The sequence below is a fragment of the Patella vulgata genome, chromosome 9, assembly GCF_932274485.2.
Source record: "Patella vulgata chromosome 9, xgPatVulg1.2, whole genome shotgun sequence".
Lineage (NCBI taxonomy): Eukaryota > Metazoa > Mollusca > Gastropoda > Patellidae > Patella > Patella vulgata.
The window spans coordinates 25,623,941-25,650,266 of NC_065887.2; the positions used below are offsets into that span (position 1 = coordinate 25,623,941).

At 35.4% G+C, this 26,326-nt stretch overlaps 1 protein-coding gene across 1 annotated transcript in view; it reads left to right on the plus strand.

Annotated features, from left to right (window-relative positions):
* LOC126831667 (corticotropin-releasing factor receptor 2) overlaps nt 1-22,593 on the plus strand; it is a 79,621-nt gene extending 57,028 nt beyond the window's left edge. The window contains exons 2-12 of the mRNA XM_050562286.2: nt 3,446-3,565; nt 10,488-10,585; nt 13,398-13,501; nt 17,953-18,073; nt 18,392-18,545; nt 19,138-19,198; nt 19,632-19,704; nt 20,199-20,284; nt 20,671-20,806; nt 21,201-21,242; nt 21,768-22,593. Of these exons, the coding sequence (XP_050418243.1) occupies nt 3,446-3,565; nt 10,488-10,585; nt 13,398-13,501; nt 17,953-18,073; nt 18,392-18,545; nt 19,138-19,198; nt 19,632-19,704; nt 20,199-20,284; nt 20,671-20,806; nt 21,201-21,242; nt 21,768-21,980 (1,208 nt within the window). The 3' untranslated portion in view covers nt 21,981-22,593. The remainder of the gene's footprint in view (nt 1-3,445; nt 3,566-10,487; nt 10,586-13,397; nt 13,502-17,952; nt 18,074-18,391; nt 18,546-19,137; nt 19,199-19,631; nt 19,705-20,198; nt 20,285-20,670; nt 20,807-21,200; nt 21,243-21,767) is intronic.
* Nucleotides 22,594-26,326: the final 3,733 nt, after the last annotated feature.

Here is a 26,326-nt window from a genome sequence, read left to right on the forward strand (position 1 = left end):
TCATTCCTAACAAATTGATAGAAACACACTTAATTTTGATAATGGGGGTTATGTCGTGTTTGTTAAATGGATATAATAGTAAGTGCAGGGGGACTGCACCACACAAAATTTACACAAAAACAAATACATGGACAAGACATCATACTTAGGAAAACACAAACAAACAATCAATTAAAAAAAGTGAATGGATCGGGGGGGGGGGGGGGCTATCCGTAAGCGTCCACTGCGCTGTACAATCCCGGGTCTGTAGTGACACAGATTTCACTCGAATTTGAAAACAATCAGGAATACAACCCAAAGAAACCATAGTGTAATGCCAGCATGAGTCATGATCTGCTATATGCTACACGAAATACGAATGTAAGCATGTGTAGTAAAATTCAACTATACAAGTAACCACATCGGTGAAAAGTATAAAATAGTAGTCTAAACCTAAATGCTCTAAAAATCAATAGAGAAACGTTTCAGTATTCAATACGCACAGGGCACAGTCATGTTCCATTCGTCACAAAAACAAAAACAAAACTGAATACAAAGCAGCAAATAGGAAATGTAGACTGTCTCGAAAGACAGTCGTCTGCTGACTGAGTGGCGTGACGTTATTAAATTTTGTTACTGTAACAGCCTGTGGAATTAGTAAAAGTCACCCCGAATATAAAGAAGCTGGGATCGTGATCATATATTGATAAATAAACCCCGATGACAACCTTGGATAAAAGTCAGGATGAAAGATATATAAATGCTAAGGTTTGACGTGCTTTTATTTTGGTATTAATAGTCCATCAAGACAGCTTTTATGCCCGTAAAAAATTGTTGCAAATGAACACAATATCCCCTTAAGTGCCTCAAAAATTCAAACGATTTGGCTATCCTAAAATACCCAAGCTAGATTTACGTGTGACTATAGAGACAATAACATTGTATTATTTTGGTTGGCCTTATATGGTTTAAAAGCATTGAATAATAATTTCATAATTTGCTACGAGAAAGGTTAATATTCGTTGTATCGTGACAAGAATACCGATTCCTCATAGGTTGAACAAATTAATTAAATCGGCTTTCGTGCAGGTACGGATTTTAAATGATTATGCGGGACGTATAAATGTCACCCAGTCGTTAATGAAAATTAAAAATAGTCCAGTCCAAATGTGTCAGTAATATATATTATAGGACCGACAAAAATATTGTGTACACACTGTAAGCACATTGGCAGTACAAGTAACCATTTATATGCAAAATGAACAATCTGTATTAAAATAACGATATTATTTTGGTGATGGTGAATGTTGTCATTATCATTTTCAATGTCAACATCGCACAACCATCATCCTACTACTACAATCCGTACAAGTATGCAGTTATGGATTGGGGAGGGAACTACTCTTGGGTTTTTCTACCGTTACATAGAATAAAGCATATAAATCAAAAATTTATGTTAGTTCTAAACATCAAAATTCGCGTGTCAAAATGAACCCCGTATATACTTTCAAGAGTTTTATAAACGGAACTCTTGACTTACAAAACTATACTTTAAGTTAAGAAATGTGTATCTATTATTCAGAATACTGCCTTTAGCCAAAGGTGTTTTTACTTAGCTCTTTAACATTCAGATAACTTAAATAAATGGCATTGCTAGTTACTTAATTACCAGAATAAATGATGTACATGTCATTTTTTCCATAAACTTCACATAATCCTGCTCGTTCATTTGTACACAATTAAATGTTAATATTTATCTTCTGTTGCAACAGGCCATTAAAAAGCGCCAAATGCAGCAGAAAAATGCGTTTCGTACATAAATTTAATGATGCTTATCACCTACTCCAGATTTTCTTTAGAGAAGTTTTACTAAAACTATATTATATCTGATATTTTGAGTGCTTTCTTCACTTACAAAAAATTATCACAAAAAAAGCTATTTCACCGGCATTTGCTTAGTTCACGAGCTCCCTTCAAGTGGTATGATGTGTTCTAAAACTCCAGGTAATCATGTAATGTCTTGTGCATGTAGTATCCACCACATCCGATGGTAAATAAATGTATAACTAATAATTTATAGGCAATAGGCAGATGCAGGCAGTTCATCGAGTGCATTTTGCATACCGATAGTTCAATGGCCAATCACGCTATTTTACCGACATTTCGCCTAATAGTTTGCATGCAGCTATGGCGGGTGTGGCGCCAGGCAGGGTAAGCTTACTCTTCCGGACACCTGTTACCACTGTTTGTCGTGTATTTTGTACACGAGGAGCAGTCCATTTGCTGATTACACTATTTTGCTTGAATACACTATTTTGCCTTTAACGTTTTTTAGGACTTCGAATTCTGTCTTATGGTTTGGATTGTTCGTACTTGGTTTTATTTTATTTATATTATTTTAATATTGATTGAAATGGGCCAATCAATATTGATTTCTAATTCTTGTTTTTAATTTCGAATATTAAGAGAGAGAGAGAGATAGAGAGATAAATGGGGTTTAACGTCCACTCGACACAAACTAGGTCATTTCGGGACTAACACATGGTTCAATTTTATTTCAATAATTCGCTTGCGCGTAGGGGTCTTTAGCAGTGGGAGGATCAATACATTTCATTGAAATGTACTTCCTTAAACTTTTAAAGTTATTCCTAATCACATAATCGGACACTACCAACGTGTCTGTGACATATTAGTTTTTAGTATTCCAGACACATTATATAGGCTGGTCGTCGATGGTCCAAGTATGGCCCCGATTTAATCGATCCAATTATATGGTGGATTTTGTGACGGTTCACCTGATTTGATTAGCGAATTCAATCTGTCCCTGATAACCCACTGTTCCCTTTGTCGTTATTAGTTCTCTTGCCCTGCTTTATCTAGATCAGATCTATTGAAAGGGGTTAATTAATGATGGTGGTTCGCCTTTAAACATTGATTATATTTTGTGGATTAATAATGCGGCGCTTGTTAATTATGATAAGGCAATGAAAACTAAGCTATGAATACTTTTAACAGAAATTTAGCGAGCCGAGGAACCGGTTTGGTCTGATTAGGAATTATAAACTCCAGATTCAAGGATTACCTTAAACAATTGTTCACTATGTGTTATTTTCCACACAGTAGCCCCTGGCTTCTAAAACCCAGGTCCAAATTATTAAAGCATTTATCAAGATAACTATACCGGTGGTATGTACGAAGCAGAGTATTCTTGCTTTTCTGTTACACCTGACACATTTTCTCAATTGAAGAATTCACATAGTTAACGAATTTGTATTATAAATTTGTTTATGGTTAGTTTTATTGATATGGGTTGACATTCCGAGGCACTTTGACAAAGGAAGCCTTCAGAATCCGTTTGACACGGGGGAAGCTCTAAGTGATGTAGGAAATTGTAAGCAAATCTTTACAATAAAACTTTATATTTCTCACATTTGCTAACGACAATTTCCTTTCTCTCTATTTCCAGGTACAGGTGTAAATTATTGCAACAGCACATGGGATGACTTCTCATGCTGGCCAAGATCCATAGCTGGTACCTTCTCTATTATACCTTGCCCACATGGACTTGATGGTGTCGACTCAACAAGTAAGTAACTGAAAACTAAAAATAATAAACACGTTATATGCATCATATTCTGAAATGGTGATGGTACAAAGGAGTCTAGCTGTATGTCATTATTCTGTTTAACTAATTATTTTGTGCTAAGGTCTTTTCAGGATATGAAGAGTGGGTTGGGGCTGAAGAAACGGAAAAAAAGCACATAAACGTGGGCGAGTAGGCTTTAGACAAGAATTATTGAATACGATACATAAATATAATAATACTCAGTTTGAATACCGGGCTTTACAAAAAAACAAACTCATGGCGATTGCTTCTAAAGAACTGTACTTACAATTGTCTTTAAATAGCATATGAATATAGATATTAATAAATAAAACCCCATCTAATCCTCTTAGATTTACGAATTCTTAGTTTATTCCAGTCAACGTTTTAATCATTTTACACATATCTTTTTCAAGTAATTATTGAAACGTTGCATTGAACAAACCAAGAAATGGTAAATTTATCAAGTTTTGGTTTTTGTGTATCGACTAGTTCATGTATGGTAACAAAATTTGTTATCGTCAATGACATTACCTTATTACATATCTCCTAATTGAGATGTGAATTATATCAATACATATCTATGGGGCTTGTGTTAAGAATACCGGTTAATATAAGCATCCTATAGCATTTGATATTGTTATTGATTGATGGGTATCGAGGTTATATCATTTTGAAGATAAGGAATCGATGTTACGATTGTATATATGGCACCAATGGTAGACATTTACATCATATCCCCATTTGTATATTAAATATCCCGTCTTCTTGGTACCATCCTAACAAAAGGGGTCATCATGCGCAAAAGTAAAATGGCCTAAAAGTTCGATATTTGCATTACTAGTCAAACCATTACGCAAAGTTGACCGAAATTGTCCATCCATCTATTTCTACTTAGTTTGTACAAATAGTCCAGTAGGCTCAGTATTTCCAAATTATACAGATTATTAGAATAACAAAAGGAGGCTGACTATTTCGAAATTGAATGTGAATATTTGTAGAAACGGCACAGAAGATCCTTATTACGAATCCATGATGATGCAATAGGGACTACTGAGCAACATTAATTATAACCCTATGAAAAATAAATGTTTTTTATAGGATACCTTTTTTGAGATAAAAGTTATGAAGATAAAATATTACAGAAAACTGTTATTTATTTGTGTTATGTATAATTCTAATTTTATTATAAACAGATAATGTATTTTATCACATCATCATCTGTTTTTTGCTCTTGTAGAATTTGCTTCGTTTCTTATCTTTTAAATATACATGTATATCATATTAGTTTCAAGAGTTATCTCACGTCGCATGCAAACCACTCCTGGATATTTAAGGGTGATGTCCTTATTACCGATGTTATCTGCAAACCGGTTGAATGCGGAGCCTTTTTTATACGCCAACATTGAAATGCGGTCGTATATTGTCGCGGCCGCCATCCGTCCGTCCGGCATCAACAATTGCTTGTGGACGCTCTAGAGGCTAAAGTTAATATCCGATTGACTTTAAATTTATACACAGTGTTTAAGGTCATGAGACGAAGAAGCCTATTGTTGTTCACCGATTTCTGAAAGTTACTGCCAGAGTTATGGCCCTTGATCACTTTGAAATATCTTGTGGAGCTCTATAGGCTAAAGTTAATATCCGATTGACCTTAAATTTATACACAGTGTTTAATGTCATCAGACGGAGAAACCTATTGATTTTCAATGATTTCCGATAATTACTGCCAGATTTATGGCCCTTGATCACTTTGAAAAATCTTGTGGACGCTCTTGAGGCTAAAGTTAATATCCGATTGACTTTAAATTTGTACACAGTGTTAAAGGTCACGAGACGAAAAAGCCTATTGATTTTCACCGATTTCCAGTAATTACTGCCAGAGTTATGACCCTTGATCACTTTGAAAAATCTTGTGGATGCTTTAGAGACCATATTTATCATCTGATTGATTTTATTTTTATACACTGTGCTTACGCCTATATAATCGTTTCGATTGACTTTAGATTGATACACATGATTTTTGAACAGCTAAATCCATATGGTATTAAATGTTTTGTATACTAAACGTTAGCATGGGCCGAACAAATTCTAATGATTTCCTGATAATTACTTAATGAGTTGTTACTCTTAATCAGATTTCAGTGTATTATAAATGTTTCATTACCAACAAAAGTAAAAATATGCGACAAGTCATGTTGACTGCACGGACGATTTAGCTGCTATGGGCGTATGTTTCGTTGCCGGGTAACCTATCTTTATCCAAGTAAGTCGGGTCACAACATCCAGATCCGTGACCATTTTTCGGGGTTTGACAATGGTTTCTGATAGAAGGGACACTAGTGAAGATATTTGTAGTTTGTTACCTCTGAAATCTACGGGATAACTCCCAAAAGAGTAGAAAATCCAAGATGGCGGCCAAAAATGGTCTGAAATTGACCTTGACAACCATTATTGTCGAAATGATCCGTGTAATATATCATTTTATAGGTTGTGTTTGTCACCCGGCCCATTTTAGACAGTTTCCGATTCATTTCACAAACGATTGATCCAATATGGCCGCCAAAATCCAAAATGGCGAGTGCAATTGGATCGAAAAGTATTCTTTCAATACCAATAGCAACATAGACGTGTCATATGTCGTTTCTATGGTGGCTGATTAGTATCTTGTCGTGATGTCGTGGTGTCGCATTTCTTAAGGCGACAACCGGACATCACGACATTTAACCCGACACCACGACAACCCGACATTAACGACATTACGACATCAAAAATGTCGTAATGTCGCGTAAAAATGTCGGGTTGTCGTGGTGTCGTGATGTCGGGTTGTCGTGGTGTCGAGTTATCGTCTCACTTTATATTCCTACTTTTCCGAACCAATCGGACTATTGAAAGTAGGCATACGCTATGCAGAGTGATAGTCCTGCACTACTGACATGGAGAACCCGCGCTGCAAAATCCTAGGGAACATAATCATAGTAGTGAGAGAAATTTGGCCGATAACCCGACACCACGACAACCCGACATCACGACACCACGACAAACCGACATTACGACACCAAGATAACCCGACATCACGATATTTTAACCCGACAATACGACATTTTTCCGCAACATTAGGACATTACGAAATGTCGTATTGTCGGGTTAAAATGTCGTGGTGTCGTGATGTCGGGTTGTCGTAGTGTCGGGTTAAAATGTCGTGATGTCGGATTGTCGCCTTATGAAGGACGAATCCTGACATCATACCAATCAGCCACCATACGTTTACGAGCTTGTGTGTGTGTGGGGGGGGGGGGGGCACGAATATGCCATTTCCAAGCTGATCGAACTAATTTGAAAGGAGATAGCATATATCATGTATTCCGCACTGTGACTCTCCGAAAACATTTTTGGCGAGTCTGCGTATTTTTACTATTTTGAGTGATCTTTCGGACTTGCGGCCTCATAATGAGAAGTATTTTTATTTTGGGAGATATCGACTGACAAGTTGTTTTAAACCCTTGGACATAGAGCATCGAGTTTTTGTCATATAGACCACATCTTCCTATTCACTACTTTCCGGCCATTCCTAAGAGGCGATAGTGGATTCCGGAGTCTGTAATGCAGCATAATGTCGAGTTGATAGTAAGCTCTTTTGACCTTTTGCATAAAGCTTTTGCGATCTAGTGGCATACGCGTGGTACAACCTACAAATTGTATACTTCCTAGTCACTGAATAGTTTTCTTTTCGAATAATATTGAGCGCATCGGACTTGGGGCATTAATAGTCTTTTAAAATGGTATAGACACATTTTAAGGTCAAATAGAAGATATTTTATACAAAATCTGCTTCTTTTTCATAATGGCTGAATGAATTTGTCTGAAATGTGGCAAGGATCACCCTAAGATGATAAAGTTCTTTGTCTGAAAGAAATTAGAGAAGTTTGATAACTATTATTGACATGAATGTTACTTATCGAATGCAATTGTTCGATTCCATAGTTTTGGTGATACCACACCTTGATACAGCAAATTTTCGCCTGCTCCAAACCCTTTAATGGGTTTAAACAAACTTTAAGTAGACTAAATATCAACAATTAACAAGCAGGTCACTATTTATCAAAATCCATCGACTAATTTCAGATTAACTCTTAACTTTATCATCTGAGGGTGATCCTTACCGTGTTTCACAGATATCCATTCCGTCATTATGAAAATGTACTCAGATTTGGTAATATAACTTTTATTTGACCCTTAAATGTGTTGGGACTTGAGTGAATACATGTATACAATTTGAGAAGACTATAAATGGCCCGATTCGGAAGCGGTCACTAATATTTGAAAAAAAAGTCCATAACTTTTGGAAGCATACGATTTATATTGTGTACCACAAGATAGTGATAAGGCAAAAGGTCAAAAGCGTTAACTACCAATCCTATATTATGCTGCATTACAAACTCCAGAATCAACATTGGCCTCTTAGGCATGGCTGGAAAATATATGATACACAAGCGATGCCCAATGTCTCAGTATATAAACAACTTCTCAGTAGATAACTCTCAAAATAACATTACTGAGTGCACAAGTCCGATATATGACTCAAAACTCTGCACATATATTTTCTGAGATTAACGAGTCATACTGCGGTATACATTATTATATAGTGCATTAAAATGTATTATGAAAGCTGCAATGTATGAGGGGATTGGATGGCTGAATGGTTAGCATGTGCGTGCTGTACCATAAAGTCTGTCATTGAGTCAACTGGTGTGGTTTCGATTCCCCGGTTGTACGTGCCAAGGAGTAGGGCCGCCTGTCCAACCTCGTGGGTTTCCTCCCACTGCTAAAGACCCCTACGCGGAAGCGAATTATTGAAACATAATTAGACCATATGTTAGTCCCGAAATGACCTAGTTTGTGTCGAGTGGACGTTAAACCCCATTTCTCTCTCTCTCTGTAATGTATGAAGGATAAGAATCATGGATAACCGGAACAATTTATGGTTGTTATTATTACATGTGTAGGTCTATAGTCGGGAAAATGCTTAACGGTTACTTCTATCAGCTTGGAAATGGCATAGCCATGTTTCTCGTCTCCCACAACCCTTGAAACGACATATCACACGTGTGTGTTGCTATTGGTATTGAAGGAATACGTTTAGTTTTAGATCCAATTTTTGTCGCCATTTTGGATTTTGGCTTCCATATGCTATCAATCGTTTGTGAAATGAATCGGAAACTGTCCAAAATGGGCGGGTGACTAACAAAACCTATAAAATGATGTTTGTCATAGTCAATTCCAGACCAATTTTGCCGCCATCTTGGATTTTAAGCTTCCTGGAGTTAGTCCGTAGATTTCAGCGGTAGCAAAGTACAAATATCTTCACTAGGATCCCTTCTATCAAAAACCATCATCAAACCTTGTTCCCTCGACAAATGGTCACGACTAAGTGCAAAATAAAATTCTGAACTTATTGCATTTAAGATAAACAAATGTGTTTGTTTTATGGGGTGAAGAGTTTATGTAGCTAATTAAAGGATTAAAGCCATTGGTCAATCGATTATTATGTACCAATCGATCTGACCGGAACTTGGCGGAAATAACAAAGCTATAACATTGACCTTGGAATGGGATAACTCCCCGGTAATGGCAACAAAGAACATTCTGTTCGCAATTCAAGAATCGTCAAACTCCCAATCGCGGATTATATCAATTTAAAGATGAGATAAAAATGTAAATATAAATTATGAAACAAAAGTTTGTCATGTTCGCATGACCAAGGGATTAATCACGTCTCTGATACCCTATAGGGATTGGTTCAGTTTTCTAACCCGAGACTGGTAAGGTCGAAAATCAATGTTAATTGAGTCTGGATTGTCAAATGCGAATGTATGTATGGATGATGTGATCTGGGCAATAATGTAGATCTTTAGGGATTTATATAGTGATACATCATTTATACTACAGTATATATGAATATATGAATGGATGTCTATCTATATTATGACAGCTTAAGTGAAAATGAAATTATTATAAAAAGTACGAGCGTACTATGGAACTGTGCGCCTTGTGCTTGTTTCGAAGAGCGCAGCTCCAAGACAAACATCAAGAACAACGAGATAAGTAGAGCTTGGGGCCGTATTCCTGGTCAGAATTTGACGCTTGACTTAACCGAAAACGACTCTTCCGGCCAATGGAATGATATCATAACTTTGTGACTTGGACATGTTTAAAACTAAAATAAGTTCAGTGAATGGACAAAATATCTTAGAGATGTTCATTGATTGCCATAGTGTTTCTCTGAAATTTGTTTTCTTTAATAATTTAATTTGATATATATTCAAAGTTAGACAACAATGCTATCAACATTAGAATATAAGGTAATATTTTAAAAGTACAGTCTGTCCTAGACTACCGTTAGTCAAAAAATAATCCACCCTCTCATCATGGTTCATTACTTTGATAGGTCTCCGAACACATTATTTGGTGTGGTGTGGTGGGAAAATCTTTGCTGACTGGTCTCAGATTACTTTTGTCTCACAGTAAAATTTTCGATTCCATTGAATTTCATTTACGAAATTTAATCACACAGACTGATCGAAACAGAACGTCAGTTAAAATAAACTTTATTCTTGCTGAGAGAGAGAGAGAGAGAGAGAGAGGGGGGAGAGAGAGAGAGATGGGCGGATAGACAGAGACAGACAGACTGACAGAGGGGAGAGGCAGTGGGATGAAGAAAACCCACGCGGTTGGACAGGCGACCCTATGCCTTGTCACGTGACCCAATGATAGACTTAATGATCTAAAACGCACCTGACAGAACACTCGATTCTTTCTTAATAGACCCTTTTCCTGACAACATCGTCTTTATACTCGTCGCGTATTAATATATTGTTAATTATTTTAAATGTTATTTTAACAGAAAATGCCAGTCGATATTGTGATGTGAATGGGTTTTGGGCTAATAAATCTAATTATGATGACTGTTTATCAGCTAGCGTTGGCAAACATAATATTACGGTAAGTAAAAATACGTCCATGTTTGACCATGGATACAATAAACTAGCTTTGTTCTATGGAATACCAAACAGCTCTTTATTCGGTGTTCTTAATTCTTAGTTCTTAATTCATAGTCCTTAATTCTCTTTGTCCATTTGTCCATCTGTACACCAAAATTAACATTTGTATCTTAAAATCAATATTTGTTTTACAAATCAGACATTTGTCATAAAAGATTTGTAAATTGTATTTTTGTTTAATTTAATTTTAGTTATATAAAGATAAAATTTACAAGAAATTTCCAAATACACATCACCAAGTAAAAATCTTGAAAAACATTTCTCCAAATACATTTTTTTCAAAATTCATCCAACCAGAACATTACGACGGCATGAACGGAAATCAGCCTGGCATATAATAAGTCACCAATGTTAAATGTTTTTTTTGCAAGATTTGTATTTGGAGACTTGTACATGTATTTGGAAATTTGTTGTTCAAGATTTGTTTTTCGTTGAATGTCTCTGATGAAATGTAAATGTAGGCTAATTTTTTGATTTTTTAAAAGAATTAGGAATTAAGGTCTATGAATTAAGAACTAAGAATTAAGAAAACTGAATAAAGAGTTGTTTGGTCTTCCATAGTATTCTAGTCTGAAAATATCAAGTACTGTGTTCATGAGAGATTAAGATTAAGCTCCATTTCTTTCCTTTAAATGTATTACAGAAGATAAGGCGCAGGGTGTTCCAGAAAAATAAAAGTGCATAGTTTAGGCGCACCAGCTACAGCGCCTTGTGAAACACGTGCCATACCATACATGTCTCGAATCCACCCGCTATCTCCCGTAATTCGGTCAAACTTTAACGTTTACAGTTATAATAATTACTAATATTTAGTCGTATCAAACTTTTTTATATATATATTTTTAATGAAATATCAAGTTCTATATACATTTGTTTTCAGTTGCATAAACCTTTACATTAATCATCAATTAAATTATTAATTAGAACTTTATAACAGTAAGAATGGGGTTTTATTACAGATGCATTATGTAAGATTTAGATAAAGAGCTGATCCGTTATATTTTGCTACACGCGTCTTTATTAGCCCAATTGGGGCTGGGGGGGTTGGATGGATGAATTGTTAACACGTGCGCGCTGCATCATAAAGCCTGTCATTGAGTCTAGTGGCGTGGTTTCGAATCCCCGGTTGTACGTGACAAGGAGTAGGGTCGCCTGTCTAACCTCGTGGGTTTTCTCCGGGTCCTCCGGTTTCCTCCCACTGCTAAAGACCCCTACGCGCAATCGAATTATTGAAATAAAATTAAACCATATGTTAGTCCCGAAATGACCTAGTTTGTGTCGAGTGGACGTTAAACCCCATTTTTCTCTCTCTCTCTCTTCAATCGGGGCGAACAGTAAGAGGCTAAACCCCATTAAATTTCTTTTTGCTACAATAATTTAAAATGTAGATTAAAATAGTTATGAATGTTTTACGTTTCGATTGTCTAGTAAGCCTACAATTCCTACGATAATAAACGAAGTCTGCATACTCCATTTAATTTTTAACGAATATATGGCAAACATTTTGTAATTCACTCACTTCAGCCAGCTGATTGTCCGTAGAGTTTATTATATGGGTTTGTCTAAATAATAATTTATAACATGTGAAGCCAGAAAAGGCCTGCATTAAGTAGATTTATCTCTTAAAGCAATGTTTATTTATCTGTTCACCCTCTCATATTTTAAATCAAGTACAATGTAATAATAAAATAATAATAATAGTGTGTATTTATAATGCGCACATTCCATTCGTGTATGCTCATGGCGCAGTCAAACCCAATGATAAAAATATGTAAACCATTCTCGCTCTTTCTAAACTAACAAAAATATTGAATGAATGAAATGTTGTTTAATTTCTCGTCAGCAACAACCGGGCTATATCCAGGCAATCAAAGAGGAGGGGCTACGCCCCTGACGCGGGAATTTGTGGGCAATGAACTTCTAGGCTTTGAACAAATTGGTTGTTAGGTTCCTTAAGCCACGTAATAATAGAAAATCCCCACGGAACTGTTAATTTTACCATTCTCGGTTCTAACATTAACCTTATTTCTGCGTCATGTAATAAAGCAAGACTTTGTCACTGATATACTTTCTCGCGCCAATAGGTTCTGTAAGCATGTAATGGTGCAGAAACAAATCAGCGATAAGACAAAGCCCATTAATAACCCGGCAAATATCACTAAATATCGACGATTCTCTGATATGTATTAATACCTCTCTAGAGAAATACTATCGTCTACGCTTTACCCTAATAGAAATAATGTCCAATGATGTTATTACGACTTGACTTGACAATCTAAATGTTATTCATCTCTTTAGAATGTGTAGCGTCTACAAACTTCTTTCATTTGACGCAAACAACACGCTTGTGACATTCCATGGTCTTATGGGATTCTTTCAAAATAAAACATTGTGGTTTAACATCGTACTTGCCTGCACCTACCGGAATAATGAAGACTAGCAGATACCACGCGGTGTGTTATGAGGGGAATTGTGCCTGGGCAACGGCGCGACGTCCTATTTTGCCTTTCAACGTTTTTATTACGTCCCACCCTCTCATCCTCCATTACGGACAAGGGGAGCCAACACCGCGGGAGCGAACCAGAGAAGTTCTGGTTAGCGAGCCAGTGCCTTATTCCCTGAGCCATGACCTTTAAAGATACGACACATTCTTGAGAATAACGCAATATGTATTATGTAAATCTAAAAAAAAAAGAAAATTAAATTAAGCAGAGGTTGTTCATATCATTTTTTAACATGCTTGTCTTTTACAGGGTTTACCCCCGGAGAGTCCCGGTGTAAGAATAATATATAATGTTGGTTTTATAGTAACAACTATAGCGCTGTTAGCTGCTCTTATTATCTTTCTGTATTTCAGGTAAGTAACTCCATGAAACTTCTGAAACGTTCATCCTCGTACATATAATTTCTTTTAAGTTCTCGAATGTCTTTATTATTGCTTCGGGCAATTTCTTTTGACAAAATTGCTGTTATGTTTGCTGAACTTAAATAGGTTTTAGACTTCAAAAACAAAATGATAGTCTTACTAATCATTAAACACGAACGTCTTTGGGCAACTGCTACCTGAAACTGATAACATAGTTCCTCCTTGTCAGTATTTGGCCGCTTTGTCAATCTATACTAATATTTGTAACTTGTCGTTTGTTTATCTGTCTGTCTGTCTGTTCGGGTTTGGCGGCTACACCAGGGCTGTCCCGAGGCTGCAATTTGCTGTTAAGGGGTAACTCGATCCGGGGAGTAACATAGGCCTTGTGGTGATAGCCTACTACTTTCGGTTTCGGAGTAATGGTAATTCCGGTTCATGGCTTTACCTGTGCTACGCTGAGTCAACCGCTAGGTATCCATATTTTTAAAATTACGTATGAAATGATTCAGATACATGTATATAAAATATCTTGCCCTGTGGGTCATTTTAGGTAATGTCATAAAAGCGCTGACAAAAATACGCTTTCTTTATCGGTAATTGATAAGAATCAACCACTGTGGTCCGTATCCATCTGTTAAATGAGTCCGTGCAATCATTTTCAAAATCTCATCTAAGAAAATTCAATTACAGCATTAATCAAATTGAAACAACTATTTCAGACACGTATTTCTAAACACAGAATATAATGTTCAGCAAAAGTTCAGGTATAATTTTATATAACAGAGTGACTTTAAACGCATCTTGATATTAATAGTAACATTATTTACAATGCACTTACATGAATAAGAAGTAATATGCCATAAACATTGTAAGTAGTTTGTGAAAGAGAGTTTTACATTACACAATCTAGATAAAATTCTTGTTTATTAAAACAGAATGTGTAAAATGTTGCAATATGGATTTTTATTAAAAAACAGAAAATTGCTACTTATAAAATACATAAAAGATAATTTATAATATCTGACATTTTTACCTCTAGCTGCGGAAATGGGTTAATAATTGATACATGTTTTTCATGACGCGGTTGATACATGTATTTTATGTCGCCTTATAAGCTATCCCAAGTTGTCTGAACTTTCGCATAACTACTTATTTATGTTATATGCCTACCCATAAATAAATTGGACGACTTATAATCAGGCATTGCCCCTAGGTAACAACGTCCTTCTGGTCACCTTCTAACACATCATTTCCTCCCACTGCTAAAGACCTCTACGCGTAAGCGAATTATTGAAATAAAATTAAACCATATGTTAGTCCCGAAATGACCTAGTTGTGTCGAGTGGACGTTAAACCCCATTTCTCTCTCTCTCTCTCTCTCTCTCTCTCTCTAACACATCAGACACTACTCAGCTTGGTATTGAGAGTTTTCGCGCATGGTGCAGACTATGGCTAGACATTCTTGAATTCCCAAAATAATTCTAATCCATATTAGAAATTGGCATAGGTAGTGACGCTTGTCGATCTTTTTTACATGACAATGACAACACTTGATTCTTGATACAAAAAAGGGATCTAATTTTTGTAGACATACGTCGAAATCTGAGATCACCATATCGATAACAAACATTATTCAGGCGTATAGATGACCGTAGATAATATAACGATAGTCTGTTTTAAAAAGCCGTTTATAAAAAATCGTATAACAGCATGGATATGATAGTAACACTCAGTTAATGTACCGATACTTACATCTACTTACAGCATGTACTAAGATAAATTAATTTTATGTTTGAAACTAAGTAATGTCTATAATGGTAAGTACAGAGTGATTACACTAGACGCGAAACATATCGATAATGAGAAGCCTGCGGACGAGACAAACTACACAAATATTAAATCAAGTGACTGGATCCGGTGACCGACCGTAAGCGTCCACTGTGCTGTAGAGACCAGGGCCTGTGATATACAGATTACATTAAAAATGAAAAACAGAACAATGATTTACAAGAAAGGACTAATAGAAATAAGAAATAATGCGACCTGTCTTGACAACGGTGTTCTCCTGAATGGCGATAGTCTATCAGTCCCAATTAACACGTTACGTAAACAGGTATTATGCAAGAGCTAAATCTGCCTATTGCAGTTCTTTCTTTATGCATTAAATGTTATATAAATTATTAAATAGACATTAATTAAAAATACATTATGCAAGCGCTAAATCTGCCTATAGCAGGTCTTTCTTTAGGCCTGAAATGTTACCTAAATTATTAATTAGACATTAATTAACCTATCCAGATCATAATCAACTCTCGATGTTTATTGGATGTTTATTGGATTAGGTTCCGATTTGCTGTTCAACTTCCATCCATGATTTAATCATGAAATTAATAATCGAGACTATGTTGTTTTTTTTATCGTACCGACTTTAGTAATGATGATCGAGGCTATGCCGAAAAATAAATCGATAAAATCTCGGTTCAGAGTGAATCAATTTGAAATTTTCAGCAAATTCTCTTTACATTATCTAGTTTTTAACTATTATAGTGAAAACTGCCAGCTCTTTATCTAATCTCCCATAATGTATCTTTAATTAACTTACCAAGACCTTAATCAAGTCTCGATGCCATCGGATGCTGGAGAATTTCAACAGATTTCAATACGAATTACCGTTGATGATTTATCGTAAAAATGGACAATCGAGACCTTGTGAAGTAATTTGACTGAAATTTTCAACCTATCCCCTTTTTATTATCTATTTTAGCCATTATAGCGAGAACTGTCAGCTCTTTATATGATCTTACTTAGTTACCCTTTAATGATTATATGTTTGTCACATGACAATGTGAACCTTGTTTCTACCTTCCTTGATGAACGTCTTGTTCTGTGAACCAGCTGTTATAATGTCTGATAATGGTTGCATGAGCACAGATTCTTAGGGATAGTTTAAGATGAACGAATGATAAATTCTGTTTAATCAAGGGAGGCAACTGTCTTCTACATTATTTGAATACACACAATCATTAATTTTCCCATTTACTATAATATTATTTCTTTGCCCGGTTCCAACCTTTCTCCGACATTTTTGTTTGGCTAAGAGTTTTTCAACTCAGACGGACCAAAATCCGACCCTGTCTCGTCTGTCTCCGTATCTTGTTACACAGTCATCGATTATGATAGTTTCTCGTGATTTGTTTTTCAAATGTATGTTGTAAATTCTAACTAAGGATAGAGCAATCAAATTTGTCAATTTCTGTCAATTAACTTATGCGTATACAAGGGGCATTTCGGGACCCCACGACCATATCCTTAACGTTTGTGAGGATCTGGTTTATAATTGTCTATCGAGAATTTTATATATTGTCGGCTCTCTAATGTCGAGTATAATGCTGCAAATAGAACGGAAGTGAGCCAGTGGCAACTTTCATCATTTGACAAGAAACTACGAGTATCACATTATCGGACACAAGGGGTCTTGTGGACCCCCCCCCCCCCTTTCATTTCAACATTTCGCTGGCTACAAGTGTCTTATCTGCAATGCGCTAGGTGCTAGCTTTGCATTTGGAATCGTTTGTACTGATGATATTCCGTTGACCATTCTAGAAATCTAGATCTGAAAGCAAATCTAGGCACTCTACCAACCTCATCAAAGGACGATTCTACATGTAGATGGAAATGACCATTAAGTTCTTTGTAGATTTGTACAAAAATACCTTATAATATCGTCTCTGTTAATACCTCAAATATATATTTTTTTTTACTCTGATCGATTATTATTCGGTCTTTATATGAAGCTGTAGTTTGATCGTATTTGAATAAAAGTATGCATCCAAAAAACAATTTATGTCTGCGGTCTTAGATTAGCCCTTGTTTCCGACAATGTTTTTCGTGCGACGTGTCCGAAAAAGGGTTATGACGAACATGTATTTATAAAAGGCTGGCAGTTTCAGTATGTGCCTTGATACTTTTAGCTAAGAAATATGTTTGCTTGTAAAAGGAATTTCTTGTCTAATTGAGGAGGGAGGTTTCCAAATGTCAATAATGCAGTGTGTGAGTGATGCTACGCTTGGTAAAAGTTTGCCTGAAAATTGGCATGTATTGTTGTATCTACTAATACATTTATGGCAGATAATTTGGTCTTTGGGTGTAGATTTTGAAGTTAAACGGATAAAGTAGCAGTTTATAATAAATATTATTATATTACACAAAAATATGCTAACATTGAGAGACGCCAGATTTTTAGTTGATGAAAGGTTTCCTGTTGCAAATACAAATACTGCTATGGGTCTCCGGCTTTGCTTTGAATTTATAATACGGCCATAAAGTAGTTATGTGATCAACTTGGTCATCTAAATCTGCTTCTTCGTCTGTTACCCTTGGTGAAGATGGTGTTTTGCATGACGTATCTTCATTTTTAACATTTGTTATTTTACTGTTTGCAGGAGTTTGCGATGTTTACGAAACGTCATACATTGTCATCTAATAGTGACGTTTATATTACGTAATATAATATGGGTTATTTTACACAATGTTATACTAGAACTGTATGAAACTGAATATGAGGTAAGTGCTAATTGTTCTTTTATGTGATTTGGTATATTTTAATTAAGGCTGCTTCCCACTTGCCGTAGATAACTGCGGTAAAAGCGCCTAGCCATTGAATGCTAAACTAGCAACTCTATTCTATTCATAATGATTTGTATAATTCAGTGACTGTCTATGTTCTATATGTGGTAAAAGCGTGCATGGCCCCTTAGCACATTTGGTGATCGTGTTAAAAATGAAAGTAAAATCCACATATTAGTCACGGATTTCTTTTTTTTAGTAAAATATTATTTACCCTTCCACCATTGTATATGACTAGATATTTATGTATTTCAGTGGTTTTGTAAGGTGATAGTGACCATATATAACTATCTACATGGTACCAACTTCTTCTGGATGTTTGTCGAAGGGCTGTATCTTTTTACTATAATTGTGTGGGCATATTCTGCCGATAAGATACGCATTGGGTACTACGTCATCATTGGTTGGGGTAGGTATAAATGTTATTCAAATCATGTGTAATGACTTTCAAGTGTTGCTGATACACTGGCTAGCTTATGCCATTATGACCTCATAGGTATAAATTGGCACCCATGTCGTGCACAAGACACGATATATTTACTTTTTCATTGCCGGCTAATACTGATTAAAATTATTTGTAAAAATGTACCGCGAGCAATAATTTTTAAGTTGTTTTTTCGGCCTTTATCTGTTTGATCATAGCTTGGAATTCTTTTGAATTTAAACAATTGTTGTTTTTTTATTTATGGGCGGGGCGGGGGTTGCATTTGCTATACTATCCATAAGTAGATTCAGCCAATCTTAAACGTTTCGCATACATTTGTATTTGATAATACATGTATGCTTAATCTGTTTTAAATGGCACCATTAAAAGACATATTATGGGCCAAAGCAAACCTTGTACACTATGACGACATAAATCCAGGCATTATTAAGTCTCCTCCCATATGTTCTATCCCAACCTTTCGTTGGTTCTGACAGCCTATGCTAAAGCTATATGTACCTTTACAATTGTGCTCTATATAGATAGCAATCCATTAACGATAATTGCTTTATTTTAGGTATACCAATTATATCCGCCATTATTTGGGCATTTGTTAAGGCTTACCTAGATGACGACTAGTAAGTAATTATATATTCTCATATGGTATATTTTCTTATTCTGTGAATTTTAAAACATTGGAACGAGTCCATATTCATCTTTTTATTGTCAGAGAACCAATGATATCCCAAAATAAACAGAATGGAGTTCAACGTCACAATACCTGGCGCAAAGTGTGAAGGGGGGGGGGGGGGGCTGGCATTGGTGTATCCTCCTACTCGCCTTTGAATTCCATTGGCTAAGGTTTCTGTTTCGTGTGCGGTATTTCGCCGAAAGACTAGGCACACTTCCCTATTCAGCTGGAACCGGCTTGAAATATTCCACAGTTTTATTTCGACCCTTTCCAATCATGGACATCCGACCACTAATGGTATTCCAACGTGAAGTCAGTCTACCATTGATTTCAACCACAAAGTAAACAACTATATGAGATGATATAATATTCTATTTCAGTTGCTGGTTGCCAGCGGACTCACAAACTCATTTTGATTATATATTACATGTTCCTATTCTATTTGTGCTTGTGGTAAGTTATTATATTTGTTCAATTTTATTATACTAGATATAAGTCAATTCCTTTTATAAGCTTTTAAAATTTAAGGAACTTTACTTACAATATAACCTATTATGTCATAAACGAAAAAACTAAAATTACAGACCCACATAATTGAACCAAATAGGATTCCCTCTCCGATGAAATAAAGTTAAACTTTGATTCATAGTCTTTGAAATCTACAGCCGGGTATTTGAGGAAAATTGAGGTTTAAAATCGACTCATTTCGGGACTAACATATGGTACAATTTTATTTCAACAATTAGCTTGTACATAGGGGTATTTAGTCGCAGCGGACTGAAATTGGAGGACCCGGAGAAAACCCACGAGGTTAGGCAGTCTACCCTACTTCTAGAAATCCACGAAAATCCTAAATACATGATATTTTTGACATTATTGTCTCAAGATTAAACCAAACAAGCAGCTTCCAATTAACAATTTTATGTGTTTATTGTTTTCCTTTCCAGAGTAATATATTTTTCTTGTCAGCCATCATTTGGGTATTAATCACTAAATTGAAAGCTTCACATAATCTAGAAACCAGACAGTACAGGTGAGTGAAATACCGAACTATATTTAATACGATTGGTGGCTTGACTAAGGACATTTATGCGCTATTGTTTTCTTCTTCAACCATACATTTGTGCAGATAGATGTCGGATCAGTGTTCAAGATGAGCATTTTGACTGACAAACAATATTGAATTATATGTAGGCAATTTTAATTGGTTTCTTGATCTGGATAAAGACGCAAACATCAAAGACCTTTATATTTGGTTAAATTTGCACTGAATAAATGGCCTATGACAACAGAAAATACTTCTTATAAATTATGCAAAGTTGTGAAATGTCTTAACAAGAACCATCAGTTTTATATAATGAATGCTTGCTAAATTGAAGTAAAATTCTAAACGTTAAAATTGATATTCTTCGATTTTAGGAAAGCTGTAAAAGCCACCATCATTTTGTTCCCGTTGCTTGGTGTGACGTATGTGTTGTTTTTAATGCCACCCAGTGACGACCCCGTTGTGGGATCAGTGTTCAAATACGCAAATGCATTACTGCAATCATTTCAGGTGAGATAAACTGCTGGGATACTAGTAACTTTTATCCCCAATACCTGATTGTATACCCACAATTTATCAGCCATCATATTTGCCTTTAAAACACTAATGTGAGCTATTAGAGAAAAAAGAACCACGACCAAGGGACGACGACCAGGAGTTAGCTAATGCATAATACTTCTAATCGCTTTGTTCTATTTGTCAGCAATCCAAAGGGACTCGAACTATTTGGAATTCTCCGTATTTTATGTTATACAGTTAAAACTCCTTCTGTCGAACTTCAGTGGCAAAGGTGGATGTATTCGGGAAAAGCAAGGTTCAATATACCATGGGAAATTGGACAATGTTAAAGCGCATTTTCATAATATTTAACTTCTGGCATAATAGATTCATTTCTCTTTTATAGGGCTTATTTGTCGCTGTATTCTATTGTTTCCTGAATGGAGAGGTATGTATGTTGACGATCATTCAAAACACTTTAATTTTTTGTGTGTCATTAAACCAATTTGTCATTAGTAACTATCTGGTCACGAAATCAGAAATTTGACGACTTCAGAAATTCGACGAATCCAGAAACAAAATTTGTAATAATCTTACGGTACAATCTTTTGTAATATAAATTCGACCGAACGCACATATGTCGGCATTGTTAGAAACATGGGAAATCAAATCCCAATGGTTTTATGATGATGTACTAAAATTGGTCCAAACATTACTATTTTGATGCCGAACCAAGGGATGAAACTGTCTCCTTAGAATAGAAATGCAACAAATGGTACCCAAAGCTTCTAATAATACTACTAATTGTTGCATTGACATAGCGCATCATTTCAAACTACAGTCTATTCTGTGCGCGTGCGAGATCCTTCCTTGAAAGGTATATCTTAAGCAACATTTTGAAATTGCTATGTGTTCATTTATCCTGTCATATTATTCAGTCTTTACTGTGTTTGACTTGTCTATTTAACAATAGGTTCAGGCTGTATTAAGAAAGAAATTCTCAAATTTTCAAGAGAGCAGAAGCATCATTACCAGATACACCAAAACATCCTACGTCAGCTCACCATATCGCTCCAGTTTCCATAACCATTCAACGGCACCGGGTTCTAACGGAAAATCAAATGGCGACCGCGGGAAACGATTTAGTGAAGATTCGCGTGAAGAAGAAGCCGAAAATATGCTTTGAAGATATATAAAGTTCTATAATCAATGTGCTAATACGCAAGTACCCAAAATAAAATTAGTCCCCAGATACTTACCCTGAAGGACATTGTGGTGACGGAAGTGAGGTGCGTACTATGTTATACTGGACTATGACAAAAGACTATTGAACCGTGCTACTATATATTTGCCATCTGTTCTGAACTAATAACTGATTTATATCTAGAAGATTATTTTATGAATTGATTTTTTAAGGAGATAATAATTACACGACTCGATTAATTAAGATATATAATTTTGCTAAAAATAGCTATGTGAGAATCCAAGATGGAGATTTGAACTTGGTTAATACCGCCTTGATGATGGATGCCACGAGTTCTGTCTTTAATTGTAAACAATAACCGAATCATATCAAATGTTGACGACGTCACATTCCTAAATCTAACCAATTAACATAAACGATGATGATGTGTGTATATAAATATTAATATTAGGTGACACCTACCAACTCTTTCTCATTACATCATTAATATATATTAGTATTGCCTGCCAATCATTTATAGCTGTTTTAGTCTTTGATTATCATCTGTAGCAAAAGAGGTGTGCTCAAGTTCTGTGTTGTAGTTATTTCCCTTTACACAAGCTAACTTGTTTATGAATGGCCAACAAACTGGGAGACCTTATCGACATATGGTCTTTAAAACATCAAAATTCAAAAGGAAGTGTTAAAATTATTAAACGAGAACGTTTTAATTACTTCTGTTGAATGACATTTTGTCAACTTAAACATGGACATTATGAATGTATTCTAAGCTTTAAAATGAAGCTTTATATATGTGTTCGAGAAAACTTTCGCCTTCGGTTATGCTCTATGGATTGATGGGTCCAAGAAACGGTCCTCCATTTACTTACCTCGTATCCTTCTCTAAAGATTGTCCCCCTCCCACGTTAGCCCTTGTGATAAGAAAGCTTTCTGTGAAATGGGCAGAGTAATGTTATAAAATCCAACTGGAGCCCCCCCCCCTCCTTCTATAGTTATATCTCATTGAAGTTACTTCCCTTAGCATATGAAAGCTCTGATATTTTGGAGCCCCAATTTTCGTTAAGTTTTGTCACGTATTTGTGCATGTAATGTATTCTGTGATAGTATTATTGTTATTATATAATATATTTATATCAATATTTTGTCATTGTTATTATTTATGATAGATTTGTTACTCAACCCATTATCGCATTACTCATCTCTTTTGTGAATTTTATGTAACCATAATGGTAATAAAATGTTGAAAATTTTCATTTTTAATAGTGCTAAGGTGACGGTTGAATTTATTTGATGAAGAAAACCCAATTCCGTACATTTAAAGATTCATTATGTAATATTTAGATAAAGATCTGACCGTTCTGCTTAAAATAGTTTAGAAATAGATAATGAAAAATAAATATATTGAAAATTTCAGTTAAACGTTATTCCGGCTGAAGGTATGAATGTTTGAGGTTTTGATAAGCAATAGTCTTAAACAATGTCTTTAAGTTCAGTCCTTCAAACGGCAGTCTTCGTGAGTTACGCCTATTATAAAGGGCAACGAACATGTCATGTGAATAAATTTCGTAATGATAATATATAACATTTAAGGCCAGAAAGAAAGCTTGTGATAGACCGATTTGGTTCTTACATAGTGTATCTTTGAGCGTAGTTGTTACCTACACATCTGGTAACACACTAGTTCTACTTTGGTTTTAATTGGGTTTGGGCATGTAGGTACCAGCAAATGTCCGTAATGTCCCATATCACGCCGGGGTTAAATGTTCTCACAACTGTCCGTTGATATACCGTTTGGTTAATAATTATTGTAAAAATCTACAGACCAAAGTTTTGGAAATATTTTCAAACTTGCTTCGATTGTTTAGGAAGTCAACAAATCGCACATAAATTCTGTATGAAGCTTTGCCTTGTCACGTTAATCCCCTAGCCACTGTACGGGTCATATACATGTAGTATATTTTCAAACTTACAGTTTAACTAAGCCATGTGCTTCAATTTAAACATTGTTATTGTCAATCAAACACCTAATGCCCTTTTCTGTTTTTTTTTAAAAAAAAGAAACTTTCTGAAATTGTTCGGCTAGGTGTATATGGTATCAATGTGTGCAGTTGCCAATACATTTTATGCGTCATTGCCCCCAATCTGAAAACGTAACAGCTAACCTTTTCAAATTCGGTTGATGGACTTGGCCTATACTTGATATTTGTCGTAATTGATTTTCTCATGCTGGATTTAAACTGCTGATAATTTTTTGCACGTCAAGCCAATTTCTGAAATCGGAGAATTACAGGAATAGAACATGTTCTAATTTTTACGACTTGAATTGGCTAAGTTTGATTGGCGAAAGCTTGACATATTGATTGCACAGAGAAATAAATATTATACTGGTGGCTAAGAAATTTATTTTATATAAAATCTGTTCTGTCAGCTAACGATACAGAGAGATGGGTTTATAAATGTAAGTTTATAAAATGGGTTATTATGACTATTATTGTAATAGATTTACACAACTCTTTTTGAGTATAATAAATGAGTTCTTTCAAATTGACACTTTAGAGTATATTAATTGAATCCTTTTAAATGGATAATTTAGAGTATATTAATTACAAGGTTGGCAAACGAATACAGAGTAAATGGTTCGTGAACATGTCGCCGTTTTATGAAAGCTGCTTGAGTTCAGCGGGATTCGCTCAGTCTGAATTTGGGTCCTGGACCCGAAATTGTCGGAAATCGCATATAAAGTAGCGTTCCATATAAACTAGCGGCCGATAAATATCTTTACTCAGGTACGAAAGGTCATATTCTAGACCCTATCATATCCTTAAGACGATAATAATCTTTACAAAACCTTACCTAGGAATCACAAGACCCACTTAAGGACACAATAATTTTTAGACAACTGAAAAAACATCGACCAACAGAGGAAAGTCAATTAACAGGGAAAACTTTACAATTATAGCTCTTAATGAAAGATTACACCAACACGCACCCGATAAACTAAAGCTTCCATGATCAGACCAAATATACTAAGAGGATTATCGGTACAATTCTAATTTCAAGAATAAAGAGACATTCATTTGAAACATCATGCAGGAAGAGCAAGCTGGTGATACAGAAAAATCAATCAGCAATCAGTTCAAAAAGTGTGTACGTAGGAGACTGCGATATCCAAGGTAAAGAAGTCATTAAAGGTCTATGTGTAACTTCATATACATCATTATCAATATTATTGTAATTTGTACTTGTAAACTCCAGAGCTGAAACTATTCGAACCCTGACACGAAATCAACATAAAACAGTCAGAATCATTTCGAAATCAAAACCTCGGTTTAAAAATGCTTTCTCTAACATACATGTGGTGTAAACTTTCCTGACTTTTAGTGCTACCTGAAGAAACTCTTGGAACAATACAAATTAGACAACTTCGTTGGGATTCCAACGTTGTACTTATCGTATCAAACATGAATACCACTTTTCCTCATGAGGATTTACATGTCCAGGAATTCGCTACCAATCGAAGTAAAATATGCTGAAGATTACAATTGTATAAGAAAAATCTGAACTTGTTTCGGATAATTTATGTTACCATTTATGTGATATATGTGACCATGTGTTTTAATATGTGTAAACATCGCCCCAGAACGATTATTTTATAGTTGTATGTTAGCACTTATAGGTGCCGTATTATTATTCTTATATCATCTCTGGGGGGTCAGCAGCCGATGGAAACCAGTGGACTGCAGTCTCTCAAGTCCTTATGAATTAATCCGTCGCTAACGTTATCTCTGAATCAGTGGTGCATTTTAATATAATAAAAAAAAGAAACGTATCATTATTTTGAACACGAGCTATATTCTGGCGTTGTCTACATATATATTTAGGAAGTGAAGTTAATAACAATTAAAGCACCGTCAAGTTTTCTAAAATCGATGGGGAGTCACGGCGGTTCGTTGAGAATCACTATGGTTCACTAATCAAGAATATCGGGTGCGGTCCTCGTAATTTATATGCCCGGTTTCCCTTTGTCGGTGGTGCAAGATAGAAGGTTTGCCTAGGAAAATCGTCTGGTTGTTCGAATGAGACCTACAACAGATGTCCAAACGTGTACTCTTGGGTGTACACGTAAAAGAACTCTTGGCGTTAACCCCCATTTCAGTTTATTTCCTAAAGGCGATGGATGCGTTCTTTGCTGAAACAAAAGTTCACCTTAATCTCAAATATACTATTCAAAAAAAGTAGGGGATATTTGATTTTTAAGTGTTATTAAAGTCACCTAATGAAACTGACGAAGAAACAAATGACAAAATGAAATGAAGTTCACATTCATC